Here is a 16,615-nt window from a genome sequence, read left to right as displayed (position 1 = left end):
ATTTACAGGAACACTGCCCTTTACAATCTGTGCAAAGCCCAGTTTAAACTGAATAATGGGGAAGCAGGAAACACTATTAACATTGAAAGGAAGCCTGAAGATCAGGTTAATGATGCTGCCTGGTTTGCTTGTACTCTGTGTGTGGACAGTTCCACTGCTCACAAGAAAATGTATTTTTAGTTTGAAAGTCCCCAGGATTTAGGGACTTCAAACACTGAGGAGAGAAATTGCCTCATTTCCATCACAGCTGAGGTGGTCTGTGAAAGACAGAGGTATTTCTGTCAGCTCTAAGTTTTATTTAATGTTTGTTTACAAACTACCCTGAGCCCAATTTGAGTCAATCAGAGTTATTTGAAGCAGCTTTTGTGGGAAAAGGTAACAGAAGGAGCCCTTGATCCGTATGGTGTGTGCAGAGCACAGGCTGGTTCAGACACACAGGGGAGAGGTGGAATTTGCAATTTCTATGGATGCTTTTTATTTGATATTGGAAAGCAGCTTCAGTGTGCTGAGAGCACACAGATCCTTTTTCACTGCTTTTTGTAATTTTCAGTGCCCAGTGCACCTGTCCCAAGCTGCCCTCACCCCCAGGTTTAGGAGCCTTGCTCAGGGGCATCCATTCTGCTTTGGGTGCCATGGTTTGGGGATCCCAGTGCTGGGGTGCTGAGATGTGGGATTTGCCTGATCCAGGAAGGCTGTTCCTGTGAGCTGATGAGGAAAGCTGCTGAGAAATGGAATCAGGGCTCCTTCAGAGCCTGGGAGGTTACAGAGCTCCAGAAACACAGCCCAGAGCTGATGTGCACTTCAGATCTCTGGACCAGCCAGATGTCTCCATATAGAATCCACATGGACATATCTCCACCTGGAATCAGTCCCCTGGGAAGGGCTCAGCCCCGCTCCCAGAGGATCCTGTGCTCAGAGGGACCCAGCTGGGGGTGGCAGGAGCTGGGACAGTGTGCTTGTCCCCAGCACTGCAGTTTCCCTCAGGCTGCCCTGTCCCTCTCAGTCAGGAGCTCTTGGCAGCACTCACTCACTCACTCACTCACTCACTCACTCACCCTGTCACAGGGGGCTTTCCCATCTGGGGTCAAAGCAGCCAGCACTGCAATCCCCAGGAGATGGGGAGTGTTTGGGGCTGGTTGCACCAGTATGGAACTGGGCAGGGAGGGCTGGGAGCTGTGTGCAGGCCCCAGGGGCTGAGGAGGGGTGGATCCAACATCTCCCAGGGCCCTGCAGCCCTGAGCCAGCCCTGCTGCTGCTGGCAGTGATCCCTGTGCTTGCCTCTGTCCCCAGCTATGGGTGAACCAGGAGGATGGCGTGGAGGAGGGAACCAGCGAGGTGCAGAATGGGCACCTGGACCCCAGCGCCGACTGCCTGTGCCTGGGCAGGACCGTGCAGAACCGCGACCAGATGAGAGCCAACGTCATCAACGAGATCATGAGCACCGAGCGCCACTACATCAAACACCTCAAGGACATCTGTGAGGTACCTGGGGCTGGGGAGCCTCTGGGGGCTGGCCTGGGGCTGTTCCTACTGCATCAAACACCTCAGGGACATTTTGAGGGACCTAGGGCTGGGAACAGGACATGAGGGCTGGAAACAGGACATGGGGGCTGGCCCAGCTCTGTCCCCACTGCATCAAACACCTCAAGGACATCTGTGAGGTACCTGGAGCTGGGGCACAACTGCCCATGGTGAGGGGCTGGCAAGGGCTGAGCCTGGGTTTGTCCCTGGGTTATTTGGGAACAAGCTGAAGTGTCTGAGGACTGTGTCTAACGGAGGAGCAGCATCTGTCAATATGTATTGACAGTTCTGAGAATTTCCTGCTGGATCTGATAATTCCTTTAGTTTGTATTAACCAAAAGTGCAATTTCCTGACCTTTATTCCATAGCTCTTTGACTAAAACATGATGAGGTTCAGATCCTTCAAGCAGCCCTCTTAATTAAAACCCAATGCCATCTACTTTTGAACTTGTGATTGAGGAAATTAGGTTGTAATTAAACCAATCAGTTACCCATGTCATCTGTGCCTTTCATGTCGGGTTCACAATTTCCCCTGGCTCAGGATGGCCCCCATTTGCCTTTTTTATGGCGAGACTGAGGGCAAAACATTTCCACCATGGGAAATGAAGAAGGGAACCAGCAAGCAATGGACTGCAGTGACTGACCCACAAATCCCCAACTTGGTTCTTGTTCATTAGGGTACAATTAACCCCTCCAACCCCTTAGGTTCAGGATTAGTGCCCTGAGCTGACCCCAAGGTGCAGAGCCTGTGGTGCTGGGTGTCTGGGAAGGGGAACACGTGGCTGTGCCAGAGTTGGGCACTGTGTGTGGAGATGTCCTTATCACTGAGAGGCAGAAGTTTGTGAGCCCTGAAATCAAAGTCTGGGGATGGCTTTCAGCTCATCCCTCGCAATGTTTAGGATTTAGTGAGCCTGTGCCCAGTCAATGTGGTGAAGCCCCTTGGGGATGGTGCTTAGAGGAATGTCTTCCTCCATTCATCCTTGCTGCTTTTCTCCCAGCAAGGCAGAGCAGCCATCCAAAAAGCATCTATGACACTTTTCAAATATGGAAGAGCCTTGGGATTTCAATTTGGAAACAAATGAGCTTAATTTCAATGTGCTATTTCAGTCAGAGAGCTTTGCATTGGAGAAGGGAAGACTGCAGACACTTCTCCACATTTTGTTTCTTTTCCTGCATTTGCACTTTTCTGTTGGAAACGAAAACAAAAGAAACAAAAATAAACCTTAACTTGCATCTCCAGCCATGTCACCATGTTTCTGCCAATTGGGATTCTCAGGAGGTGCAGACAGGTTCAGCTGCAGTGGGGGAACACTGATTTACTGCCCCTAATGATGTATCCCAGACAGGAGAGATCCAGAAAGCTCTGCTCTCTCTTTGCTCTGTGTGATGCAGACTGGGATTGAGGGGATAAATCTTACCTGCAGGTAGAGCATCAGGAAATGATTCAGCTAAGCAGGGAGGAGGGCTGAAATGGGCATTCTCATCTGTGCAACGATGGGCTGTGCCTTGCTGGAGAGAGGCTCATGATGCTCACTTTAATCCCAGCAATCCCTCTGCTGGGGAAGGCTCCCTGAGCTCTGTCAGCTGGGGGCTGGAACAGCAGGATGTGAGCAGGGCTGGCTGGGAGAAATGGGCTGGGCTGGGAGAACTGGGCTGGACTGGGAGAGATGGGCTGGACTGGGAGAACTGGGCTGGATGATGGATGGATGGATGGATGGATGGATGGATGGATGGATGGATGGATGGGGGAATGGGGGATGGATGGATGATGGATGGATGGATGGATGGATGGATGATGGATGGATGGATGGATGGATGATGGATGATGGATGGATGGATGATGGATGGATGGATGGATGGATGATGGATGGATGGATGGATGGATGGATGGATGGATGGATGGATGGATGATGGATGGATGATGGATGGATGGATGATGGATGGATGATGGATGATGGATGGATGGATGGATGGATGGATGATGGATGGATGGATGGATGGATGGATGGATGGATGGATGGATGATGGATGGATGATGGATGGATGGATGGATGGATGGATGATGGATGGAGGGATGGAGGATGGATGGATGGATGGATGGATGGATGGATGGATGATGGATGGATGATGGATGAGGGATGGATGATGGATGGATGATGGATGGATGGATGATGGATGGATGAGGGATGGATGGATGATGGATGATGGATGATGGATGGGGGAATGGGGGATGGATGGATGGATGGATGGATGGATGGAGGGATGGATGATGGATGGATGGATGATGGATGGATGGATGATGGATGGATGATGGATGATGGATGGATGGATGGATGGAGGGATGGATGATGGATGGATGGATGGATGGATGGATGGATGGATGATGAATGGATGATGGATGGATGGATGGATGGATGGATGGATGATGAATGGATGATGGATGGATGGATGATGGATGGATGATGGATGGATGGATGGATGGATGGATGGATGGATGGATGATGGATGGATGATGGATGGATGGATGGATGGATGGATGATGGATGATGGATGGATGATGGATGGATGATGGATGGATGATGGATGGATGATGGATGGATGGATGGATGGATGATGGATGATGGATGGATGATGGATGGATGATGGATGGATGGATGGATGATGGATGGATGATGGATGGATGATGGATGGATGGATGGATGGATGGATGGATGATGGATGGATGGATGATGATGGATGGATGGATGGATGGATGGATGAACGGACTGACCACCTCTCCTGGCTGTCTCTAAGCCCACTGTGGGGTGAAGAATACTTAGCACTTAACCTCCTGCAAATCCTGCCCAACTTTGGCTATACTTCAGGGACTACATGGAAAAGTACTTTAAAGAGAGACAGTTTGGCAGCTATTTTTAGATATTCATTGAGCAAAACACTCTCCAACATCTGCTCATCAGTCAGTTCTCCCTTCTCTGAGCAAACCTGACGGGATGAGCAGAAGGAAGGATGACATTGTTTTATGTAACAGAAGTAAATTTACTGGAAAAACTCTGCAGCAGCCTCCTCTGCTGAGTGTTATGGATGAATCTTGAGTCTCCTTTTCCTGTCTTGTCCTGGAAACCACCTTCAAACGCACAGAGAGGATGAGGCTTGGGAACTCCTCACATTCCTTTATTCTCCTTGTGCTTTCAGAGGTGCCTGCACAGAAATGTGCTGCTTCAGCTCCTCCAGACATGTGATTCCAGAGAAATGATGAAGCAGCACAGGGAGGGTGGGAATAGTGAGGATGGGAATTGCAGCCAATGGCAGCCCTGAGGCTGGGAGACATTCCTGTGTTCAGGAGGGGAGGGATGTCACAGAGCACAGGGAGGGGACACTGCCCCATGGCTGCAGGGAAGGCTTTTTCCTGGCTTTTTCCTGGCTTTTTCCTGGCTTTTTCCTTGGGTTTTTTCCCAAGCTATTCTGAGATCATCAGCTAAGCAGGAAAATCTGCCTGGAGAGATGCTCTGTGTCATTTCTCCCCAGTCTGGATTTTGGTTTGCCCTGTGACCATCCTGCAGCGTGGGAAGCAGCCTGCTCCCATTCCTCGTGGCCTTGGAAAATCAGAGGGGGAAACCCAGGGAAATGAGTCATCAAGGAGCTCCTGGGGGAAGAGAGGCCTAGATTAGGAAGTGTAGAAAGAAGGTGTTCCATAACCCAGACTTCTCTGCTGAAAGGCCAGGAAACTCAGGGTGACGGCATCCTCCGAGCTGAGCTGCACATGGCAGAGGTTGGGTCCAGGCCAGGTCGGCCAGAGTTGCATTTCTCATTCATGTTTGAAGTTGTCGCTGCCAGGAACCACATGGTGAGGCTGAAGGACAGTTCATTGCAGGGTTCCAGTGTTCATTGTGGCCCAGCAGCTGCATGTCACCAGCTGGCAGTGTGACTAAGCATCCCGAGTTCCCAAATTTAGCCATTCCACTGGAGCTGCTGGCGTTTTCTTCCCCTCGTTTTTTCCCCTTCCTATGTAATAAAGGCAAGCAAAGTGAGCACAGTCATCTCCTGATGACCCCTGTCTTGTTTCTTTCCAGTCAGGATGCTGCTAAATAGACCAGGCCAGTTGCAACATCTGAGATTTGGCCTTGCAAAGTTTCTAGCCTAAATCATTCTGGTTGGACTTGATAATCCTAAAGGTCTTTTCCACTGTTAAAAATTCTGTGATTCAGTGATGATCATCCTGACAGGTGAAGTGTGGGAGGATGAGGGGATTTGCTCAGAATCTTCCCACCCTCCAGCACATCAGCTGCAAACTTGTTGGGGATGCACTCCATCCCCTCATCCAGGTGGTTGATAAAGATACTAAACAGAACTTGCTGATAGTACTAAACAGCTTCCTTGTCCTGATTACTGATCTGAAAGGAGAAATCAGAGCAGGCTCAAACAGCCCCTCACAGCTTTCTGTGGAGGCTGAGCCACTGGAAGGATGGGGAAGCAGCAGTGCTTGTAGGAGACCTGGGTAGGAGGTGTTGGGGGCAGTGGGGTTTGCAGGAGCACTGAGCTCCCCTCCTTGGGGCTGTCCCCTGGCTGTGGCTGCTCTCTGCAAATCCTCTTTTCTCACTCTCACAGGGTTACTTAAAGCAGTGCCGGAAGAGGAGGGACATGTTCAGTGATGAGCAGCTGAAAATCATCTTTGGGAACATTGAAGACATCTACAGATTTCAGATGGGCTTCGTGCGGGACCTGGAGAAGCAGTACAACAACGAGGACCCCCACCTCAGTGAGATTGGGCCCTGCTTCCTGGAACACGTGAGTGCACTGCCACTGTCCCTCAGGCCTGGGCTGGGAGGGAGGGAGGGAGGGAAAACCCAAAGGCAGGAATCTCTTCTGGTAACAGATCAGGGGCTGCTCCATGGACTGTGGGAGATACAGAGGAGGGAGAGCTTGGATATGCAGTTGGATAACCCCCAGTACATCTGAGTCACATGGATGAGAAGATACTGGAGGATTTTGCCTGGCCCATCCTACTATTCCATAAACCACCTCCTGCAAGAGCTGATAAATTGGCCAATGTTGTAAATATGGCAGGAAATGTCAAACAAATGCCAGCCCTGGAGCTGGAGGCTTTCCTGGAGGGAGAGGGGAGCAGCTCCTGTGCCGTGTCAGGACAACAGTTCACTGCTTATCAGAGAAACTCCTGATAAACATTCCTGAAACTTCAGCAGGACATCTCTAAAGAGTTTCACAGCATCTTTTAAACATCCCTGAGTCTCTCACTGGGCTTTCCTCTGAGAAGGTGCATGAGGTGTTAACATGGCTGGTTCTTATCAGAGCCTGCAGAAAGCAGCATCGCATTCCACCTCTGTGCTGGGGAGATGTAGGAAATCTTGCTGAGAATCAGTAACTCAGATGTCATGACTTGAGGCTGTGCTGTCAATTCATTGATAGTGACAATAGCAAGAATTGCTGCTGAGATTTGGAGGAAGATCTGACACTTGCCTGTCACCAGACAGGGGCTGAGAGCTGGCTGATAAACTCCTGATAAATTGTCCCTGCTTAGCCATTTGGGAAACCGAGGGGTGAGGATGTTTAGATCCTGTTTAGAGATCTCCAAAGCATCTTGTTCCTCATTTTCTTCAGGAAGAGAGAGCTGTCAGTGCATGGCTGGGTCAGCTGTGGGGATGGGAAGGACACTGGATCCCTGTTCCCAGAGAAGCAGCTTGTTTAGACCCTCAGGGATTGAGAAGTAATTGCTGGGCAGGCATTTGGCTAAATAGAATCTGTCCTTTTATTGGAAGGCATTGGCCACAGCTCAGTGGAACTGGCTGGTTTGCAGCACCTGCCTTTGACCTGGGCTGTCTCAGAGTTAATTTGTGGTGCTGGGCTGTGCCCATCTCCTTCCCAGTGAAATCCTCCTCTGCCCTTTCATTGCCTCGTCTGCATGGCCCAGATGAATCAAGCCCAAGTTAAAGGTGACACTCTGTGGTCAGTGAAGGCAGAAAAAGGACATTCCAACAAAATAGACACCAGAAAGCTTGTTGGACCAGTCCAAAAGGTGGAGAAGCACACGTGTCAGTGGGGTTTTTGTTTGTGTTCAGTGTTTTCTGGGGCTCTGTTCCTGGGGAAATCCATGCAGTGCCTTGGGCTCCCCATTGGTAAAGGGAATTTCAAACATCCCCAGCCCCCAGACACTTGCCAGGTGCTTCAGGCTCAGGGAAAGAGCTCTAGGAATAACAAGGTTGTCCTCTTGTCTTACCAAAAGCCAGAGCTCTGCTGGGTCAGGCCTTTCAACCCTCCCTGCAGGATTTGAAGCTGAGAGCAAACACAGCTCTGTGCAGGGCTCACTTTAGCACACATGTACCTGCAGAGACCTTGGGCTTGTGTCAGAGTGCAGGTCCCTCTCTGCACTCCCTCCTTTCCCAGCACCTCTTCCAAGCAGGAGGAGCACTGTAGGATCTGTCCTTCAGATCCTTCAGATCGTTCAGATCCTGCTTGGGCTGTGCTTTCTTGGAAATCCAGACTGGTTTGGCTTGGAAGGGTTGGGTTGGGAAGATCATTTTGTTCCAGACCCTGCTGTGGGCAGGACACCTTTACAGACCAGAATGCTCCAAGCTCATCCTTGAGCACTTTCAGGGATGGGACTGCCATAGCTTCTCTGGGAATTCCATCCCAGGGCCTGCCCACCCTCCCAGGAGGAGTTTCTCCCAGTATCCCTGTCATGGTGGGCATTGTTCAGAGTGCTGTGACCTTCCTGAAGAAGGGTCTTGAAAAAGACACCTGGGGGGCACAGGCATGTCTGTGCTCACACTGGGTGATTTCAGCTCTTCGGGGATCCAGGAGACACAGAAGGACAGTTGGGGTCTTTGTGTGGGGCTCCAAGGAGAGCCTTTATTGAGCTTCTTCCTTGAAGGGTTCAGTAATGAAGGAGTCACTGGGGCAGGGAAAGCAAGGGTTTATTTAGGGATCTTGAGGGGCAGGACAGAACACCAGGGCCAATGGGATACATTGAATCTGCATGTCACAGCAAGGGAAAAGGCTGGGAGAAGCCTTTTTCTCACCCTAGTGGCCTGAAGGGTTCTCCCTCCAGGGGAGAGTTGTGGTTCCTTTCCCTGTTGGCCCACCAGCCCCACAGGTCCCACAGAACCCTGCCCTTCCCAGCCCTGGTGTGGCATTGACCAGCCAGGTCTCTGCCTGACCCGTCCTCCTCCTCCTGCCCTCACAGCAAGACGGCTTCTGGATCTACTCTGAGTACTGTAACAACCACCTGGACGCGTGCATGGAGCTCTCCAAGCTGATGAAGGACAGCAGGTACCAGCACTTCTTCGAGGCGTGCCGCCTGCTGCAGCAGATGATCGACATCGCCATCGACGGCTTCCTGCTCACCCCCGTGCAGAAGATCTGCAAGTACCCCCTGCAGCTGGCAGAGCTGCTCAAGTACACGGCCCAGGAGCACAGGTACCTGCAGGCACGGGGCCAGGCTGGGCCCTGCAGGGAGGGCTGGGGGTCTGTGCAGGGCTGGGGGATCTGTGCAGGGCTGGGGATCTGTGCAGGGCTGGGGGTCTGTGCAGGGCTGGGGGTCTGTGCAGGGCTGTGCCCTGCAGAGAGGGCTGGGGGTCTGTGCAGGGCTGGGGGTCTGTGCAGGGCTGGGGATCTGTGCAGGTCTGGGGGTCTGTGCAGGGCTGTGCCCTGCAGGGAGGGCTGGGGATCTGTCCAGGGCTGGGGATCTGTCCAGGGCTGGGGATCTGTCCAGGGCTGGGGATCTGTGCAGGGCTGTGCCCTGCAGGGAAGGCTGGGGGTCTGTCCAGAGCTGGAGATCTGTCCAGAGCTGGGGGTCTGTACAGGGCTGGGGATCTGTGCAGGGCTGGGGATCTGTCCAGGGCTGTGCCCTGCAGGGAGGGCTGGGGGATCTGTCCAGGGCTCCTTCCTTACACAGGGATTGGGGTTTCTGTCCAGGGCTGGGGGACCTGTCGAGGGCTGGGGGACGGACCTGTCCAGGGCTGCTTCCCTACACAGGGCTGGGGGTTTCTGTCCAGAGCTGCTGCCTTTCAGGGCTTGGGGTTTTTGTCCAGGGCTCCTTCCCACCCACCAGTTGGAGTTTTCTGCCCAGTGCTCCTTCCCTACAGAGAGCTTGGGGTATCTTTCCTAAAAGGGGTTGGGTTTTTCTGTCCAGTGCTCCTTCCCTACCCAGGGGTTGGAGTTTTCTGCCCAGTGCTCCTTCCCCACAAAGGGCTTGGGGTTTTCTGTCCAGTGCTCCTTTCCTACACAGGAGCTGTGGTTTCTGTCCAGGGCTCCTTGCCACCCAAGGGTTGGGGTTTTCTCCCCAGTGCTCCTTCCCAACAGAGCTTGGGGTTTTCTGTCCACTGCTCTGTCCATCCCAGGGCTTGGGGTCCAGCTCTTGTCCCTGTGACATCCTGGATCAACAGGAGCAGGACAAAGGGTTAGCAGACAGTTCAGTCTTCTCCAAGCAGCAATTCTCAATGGAGACACACTCAGCCCTGTTCTAATCAGACATGTGAACTAATTACCCTTGGATGTACTTTCTGATGCTACCAGTTACACTGGAAACATTTCCTAATTAGCATTCAGTGGTCTGAGAGGATTCTTCCCTGCTCCCAGGGAGACCCTGGGCACACAGTGAGTACAGGGCCAGGGTCTGCAGCTGGAGCCTGATGTGGGGGGAGCTCCAAACCTGCTCAGCTTTCCAGCCCAGTCCCATCTCTGGTTTTGCTGTGGAGTTTAGGTTCAGAGGAGCACCCGCAGTTTGATTGCTTCCCAAAATTTCCAGCATCTCTTTTGCTGCTGCTGAGGACAATCAGCCTGGCTGCCTGACAGTGTGAATCAGGAGCAGTGCCTGTGATACCACTTGGGATTTACTGCTGTGAAAATAAGGTGAAAGAAAAATCAGGCCCTGTGAGAGCAGATTTGTTCCTGCCCTGCCAATTTTCTTACTTTTTCCAAAACCCATTTAAAAGCAAGTGAGAACAGAAAAGACCAGTGATGTTTCAGAAACTTCTGCAAGTGTTTGATGGCTTGTTTTTCCCAGGCCCAGAGCAGGAGTGGGATGGGAGCAGAGATGCATTGATCTGCTTTAACCTGACCCACAAGTCTGAGTGACTCAGGGAAGCCAAATGCCCCTAATCACCAATTTGGACAAGCTTTTGGCTTCAGATCCAATTCCTGATTTTCTAAAGACCAAATCAAACTTGGAATGGACTGGTGGAAAGCTCAGGCTATCAGAAGGCAGCTCTGGGATCCCACAGGTTGTGGCTTTCCCCTTCAGCAGCCACAGGAGGACCCACAGCACTGGCTGGGAGCTCAGATGTGGCTTCCCACCAAGAGGGTGTTTAAAATGACCCTCAGTGAGTTATTTGGGAGCCACAGCAAAGGGGATGTGGGCAGTGTGATAACACCAGGGTTGGGTTATTTTGGGAGCACATTTCTGTTCCCTCAGGGATGTTCTAAACTCACCATGTGGTTAAGGAATCACACAGAGTCGTGTTCTGAGGAGCCCTGGGAGCTCTCCTGTGGTCAGCAGCTCTTGGGTGACTCAGCCTGAGGGCTCTGTGGCACTGGATTGCCATGGACACTCCATTTCTCCTGTTCCTCTGTGCTCTGGGAAGGGAGGGCAGGGGGAGGTTTGCTCACCTTGCATTAGGAGGAGTAACCCCTGAAGCTCTGACAGCACAGGGAGGAGCCCTGTGGCTGCACAGTGGGGCCATATCCCAGCCCTGGAGTGAGGCAAAACATGGGAAAACATAGGATCCCAGGGAAAGCAGGGATGTGAGCTTCATCTGACAGAGGAACGTGTCCTCTTTTTCTTTGTTTCCTTCCTTTTCACTGCCACCACACCTGCAGAGCTGGGGATTTTCCCTGCAGCAGGTCAGGACAATGCTGAAACCAGCATCCAGGCCAGGCTCCCCAGAGACAGCACGTGATGCTTGGCAAGGATCTAGACTTGGATTCTGATGGAGCACTGGGAAGTGGCCACTGCAGCCCCAACAGAATTGACAAACCATTTATTTGCCTTCATCTCATGGTTAATGGGATCCTATTATTGCCTCATGGCCAAATGCTCTGCTCCTGTTGTTTTTTCCTTCTAAGTTTTTGCCAGCTCTGCCACAGACATGGGCTGGGAGCCCAAAAAGTTCAGTTCTGAGCCTTTTCTTCATTACAGCATGACAGGAAAACATTGCTGGGGTTTTCTCCCTGGAATCAGGGAATTAGCATTCCCAAGATGAGCGGCTGGCACCGTCCCACTCTGCATGGAGGCAGGATGGGGCTGAGCTCAGAGCCTCCCTCCCTGCCTGCCTGCCTGTCTGCAGCCTGGTTCCTTTGAATTTTTCACAAAGCCACATCTGTTCACCTCTTGAAGATCCACTCCAGCTTAATATTAATTAAATATAGGAAGGTCCTAAGTGCAGCTTGCTGGAATCCTGAGCATTCCCAGAGCAGAAGGGAGCTGGAGTTGGGAATGCAGGAACATGTAAGGTGAGGAGACTGCCAGGGAGTGCCCTCCCTTCTGAGCATGAGCATCACTGCTGGGAGATCATTGGTGACTGTCTGCAAACCCTGCACCTCTCCCTGCCTCTCCAGGTCCTTCCTGGCTGTAGGGACTTCCCTGTTTCCCTAAAGAGCTCACGGATGTTCTCCAGGCCACCCTGTGTCCCCTGGCACAGCTCCTTTCCTGCCTGACACAAGCAACACTCCCTTCACACAGATGCTCACACAAAGGGAGGCACAAGAAGTTCTTCATTGTGTAGCATGATCCCTTCCATCCCTGGCAGTGTCCAAGGCTGGGTTGGATGGGACTTGGAGCACCCTGGGACAGTGGAAGGTGTCCCTGCCCATGGCAGGGGGTGGAGCTGGATGGGCTTTGAGGTCCCTCCTCACCCAGGCCTCTCTGTGATGGGTAGGATATATCAGGCAGCCCATCCTCTGTTTTCCTTTATTTTGCTGATGGCCCAGTCCTGCTCTCCTGGAATTTGTGGGATTGCTTTTAACCACACCTAGGATTTTGACATAAGAATTTAAGAAAAAATGAAAACTCAGCTCAAGATTTCACCTGAGCAAGGATAAATAGTATTTTATTTATCCTTGAGCAAATAATATTTTTTGTGTATCACAGTGTGTTTGTTTCTTAGTATTTATCCTGTTGGGAACACATGGAGGGGGGGATCTAATTCCCAGTATTCACCCCTCTTTTAGCTGTCACCAGCACAATCCTTAGCAATAATCAATAAAGCCATTCCCCCTGCAGCTGCCCAAGATGGCAGTTTTTCTCATTAGTCAGCAATCAATAGCAGCCCTTAAGTTAATAATACATTGTGGTGGTGTTGTGGCAGCTGGCCTTGCCTGTCTTCCCAGTGGAAATGAACGTTGCAGCTCCTTGGAATGGAAGAGCAGGCACAGGGCAGGAATCAATGGCATTGATTTCAGCATCACTTTTTGAAAAGACTCATCATCATCCTCAGTGGCCCTGGCAGGAGCCTGTTCTCACTCTGTGTTACTGCACTCACAGGGCCATGCAGGGTAAAAAAAAAAAAAGAGTTGCTTGATTTGCTCACCTGAAATCTGCAGTGAGAGTGAATTCCATGGGGTGGCTGCTCTGGGAGTGGCTTGGAAGGTGCTCTGGTCTTTGTCTAAATGGACCCTTTGCTAAATGTTCCTTTTAAAACCAGAAAAATCCAGGCCCAAAGACAGAGGCTGTAAAAGTGTTCAGCCTGTCTTTAGAATGCTCTTCAGCTGGGCTCCTTGTGGCTGCAGAGGGCTCACCCAAAGTGCTGGGTTGGTTGAGGCCAGACTGGGCTCCCAGCTCCAGTTTCCATCGCGCTGCTCCGTCGTGACAATCCAGGTGGAAAAATCCCATTGTAGCAGTGAGGGGTCAGCCCTGCCCGTGTCCCTTTGGGCTGGTGAGCTTGTGGCAGACTCCTGGGCGTGTCCTGCTGCCTGCCTTTGATGGCCTTTCCCTGTGTGTGCAGTGACTACAGGTACGTGGCCGCTGCCCTCGCCGTCATGAGGAACGTCACCCTCCAGATCAACGAGCGCAAGCGGAGGCTGGAGAACATCGACAAGATCGCTCAGTGGCAGGCCTCTGTCCTGGACTGGGAGGTACAGTACCCCTGCCCTGGCAGCCTCCAGGCTGTTCTAGGGTTATCTAAGACCCTGTCGTTCATTGCCCAGGGTTTGGGATGAAGCCTGGGGTGGAGAAGGCGCAGTCGTGACTTTGGGGTGGTGCTTAAACATTAACGGTGCCCTAAAGAAATTCCAGTTCCAATTTCATCACTAGCAACCTGGAGTGACTTTTGTGATTGCAGTGCTGGTAGTAGGTGAGACTTGGAGCAAACCCCACGTGCATTCTGCCTCTGTGCTGTGTCACTGGGGAGGAGGGAGGGAAAGACGTAGCAAAAAGCCCTGGAAATTGCAAGAGGTTAAGAAAATGAAGAAAATCCTTCTGGTGATTGCTTTATGACTGGAAGCCAAACTGTTAAACTGGAGTTAGAGATGTTATTTGCATTTTATAAATGACATCCCACTTAAAGATATTTCTGAACCAGCCCTGTGTGTAGTGATGGTGTAATTAAGGAGCTGAGAGGCACAGGGAAGGCAGAGTCAGCAGAAGGATTCCTCACCAGCAGGCCTTCAGTCTCTACATTTGTGCCATGTGTTTGGAAGAAAAGCCATACTAAAATTATGTTCTCCCTTTCTTTTCGTCCCTGATTTTTAAAAATCATTGTATGGAAGTAATCCATAAATAGGGTTTTGCAGCAGATTGAGGACAAACGTTTTTGTAAATCCTCTCGCTGTTGTCATCAGCCCATGTGTTCAGCAAGGAGATAATCAGAGTGATGGAGCAGCCTTTCTGCTTCCTCACTTGTGAAGTCTGAAATAACTCCACATTCCAGTCATGGGGATCATACTGTGGAAATGAGTGTGTGGGAAAGAGGCATTCATCCTTTAATTAATTTATTTCTGGCAAAGATCTGCGAAGGCTGGGAGGAGAGGGAGAGAAATACAGGTGCATCACCTGTGTCCTCCTTGGCTGAGCTGGTTTCATTGCTGTGATGGAGGATGGAGGTTTATCACCCTGGATCTGGTGATAAAACACACAATAAAACACATAAATGCAGCAATCAGAGCTGGGATTGTGGCTGGCTGGGAGAGCAGAGAGCACAGACAATGTGTCTGATTGTTTTACTGCTCAGGAACATCTCTCACTGCCAGGCAGACTCATTTCCAGAATGAGGAAAGTGCTCTGCAGGAGGCACAGGACCATCAGCTCCATGCTCAGCCCTGGAGTGTGCCATGGGATGAGCTAATGGGGGTCATTTGTGAGGAGCTCCCAGCCCCTCGCTGGAAATAAATCTCCATTAAGGACAGATCCATTCCAAGCCAGTGAATATTCATGTGTGAGAGGGAAGCCAAGGTGACCTCCACACAGGATCTATGGAATAGCAGTTGCTTTTTCTCTTCCATTAGCTCAGTTGATAATTCATTTTTATTTAGCCCTGTCCTTGATAATTCATTCCTGCTTAGCACTACCCATTCTTTATCTCCATCCCATCCTCAGGCACTTGCCAAATTATTCTTCCAGGCTTTTTTCAGCTATTCCAGATTTTGAGCACATTATTGCAGCAGCATCCTTCAGCTTCTCATAACATAGCACAGCCTGCTGCTGGTATGCTCAGAAATCCCATGGGAACACAGCTCCTGGTCAAAGAAAAACACCTTCTTTGCCCTTTTTATTCCGGATTTTGGATCAAGAAGAGTCACAGAGTTTTGATGAGAAAGTAGAGGATGAGAGCTGAATCCAGCAGAGGAATTCACTGCTTGATTCTTTCCTCTAAAGCAGCTCTGAATCACCAGATCCAGCCCCCACTGCACAGCTGTCCATGGAGCAGCCAGAAGGATGCACAGAAACCCAAAATACCCAGGAGTGAGGCACAGTGTAATGCAGGAAGAGAGTGGGAGAAATGAAAGGATTGGATCTTTGGGACGTGCTGGGATGTGCTGAGATGTGTGCAGGTGTTCCTTTGGCACTGCAGACCCCAAACCCCACTTGGAGGCTGCAGGGGTGTCCCCAGGACATGGAGCAGTGGGGTTGGCTCCTCACCCAGCCCTGAGGGCTCAGAGCTTTGTCTCCTGTGCAGTTTTGGGGTACAGCAGGGACCTCCTGGTGTGTGTCCCAGCCTCTCCAGGCTCTGGGGAAGGGACAGCTCTGGTTTGAGGACAAGATCAGCTCCCAGTTGCTGTTTGCTGTCAGCTGCTGTCAGGCCTGTCCAGTCTTGTGGAGTTCCCTGAGCAGAGAGGGATCCCAGCTGTAATTCCCAGTTTTCCTGGCCCTGGTCCTGCTCTAATCTGACCTTTCTGTACCTGTTCTGTCCATCCCAGTGGCTCCAGAGCACAGGCACAGCCCAACCTTCCTGAGACCCCCTGGAAACAGCACTGACCCCAAGAAAACAGGGGCCAGCCCTAAAAAATTACCAGTGCAGTCTTTTTCCACCCAAAATACAGGCAGGGCACAAGATAGAGCTAATCCCAAATTCCCACCACGTTGGCACTTCACAACTGATTTCAGTGGCTGAATGTTGCAGCATGTGGAGATATTTCATTTGGAGGAATGTCTGTTTTTCCTCAGCATCTTGAGACTGATGATGCTGATTCTCTGCTCTGAAGTTTTCATTTCTAAATTTACCCGTGTTTTGTCAGGAGATGGTGGAAAAAGATTCTTTAAAGAAGAAGGAAAAATTCCCAACCAAACAAAAAATACTTTGCGAGGGAATATCTGAAATGTTCTGGTATATAAAATGTGTGCACAGTTCCTTGCAGGGAGAGCTGGTGTTGGGAATGCTGATCCTAAAACAAATAGGAAAAATAAGGGTGTGTCCAAGCTGCTTTAAGGAGAGGGGTTTTACTGAATCCTGTTTTTTAGCAATCATTTTTATACCTCCATGGGATAAAAATTTATCACATGTGTGGCCCCATGGTGGTGAATTTCAGGGTGAGTACTTGAAAACCACAAATATCCTTGAGTTAAGCAAAGTCAGAGGTTTTCCCCAAGAAATCCTGCAAGCAGGATCTGATTGTTTAAATTGCCAGTGGGACCAGGAAAGGGTGGCCT

The 16,615-nt window shown here is 50.9% G+C and overlaps 1 protein-coding gene across 13 annotated transcripts in view; it reads left to right on the top strand.

Annotated features, from left to right (window-relative positions):
• ARHGEF9 (Cdc42 guanine nucleotide exchange factor 9) overlaps positions 1-16,615 on the top strand; it is a 179,611-nt gene that overhangs the window by 119,400 nt on the left and 43,596 nt on the right. For all 13 annotated transcript variants that reach the window (XM_071442758.1, XM_071442770.1, XM_071442759.1 and 10 more), the window contains exons 3-6: positions 1,291-1,482; positions 6,127-6,306; positions 8,720-8,952; positions 13,476-13,605. In XM_071442758.1, coding sequence (XP_071298859.1) covers positions 1,291-1,482; positions 6,127-6,306; positions 8,720-8,952; positions 13,476-13,605 — 735 coding nt within the window. The remainder of the gene's footprint in view (positions 1-1,290; positions 1,483-6,126; positions 6,307-8,719; positions 8,953-13,475; positions 13,606-16,615) is intronic.

This window comes from Agelaius tricolor, unplaced genomic scaffold (assembly GCF_023055355.1).
Source record: "Agelaius tricolor isolate 1412-34295 unplaced genomic scaffold, bAgeTri1.0.p SCAF_17, whole genome shotgun sequence".
Classification (NCBI taxonomy): Eukaryota; Metazoa; Chordata; class Aves; order Passeriformes; family Icteridae; genus Agelaius; species Agelaius tricolor.
The sequence above is the reverse complement of the archived record's forward strand: the minus strand, read 5'-3'. Positions and strand labels throughout refer to the sequence as shown.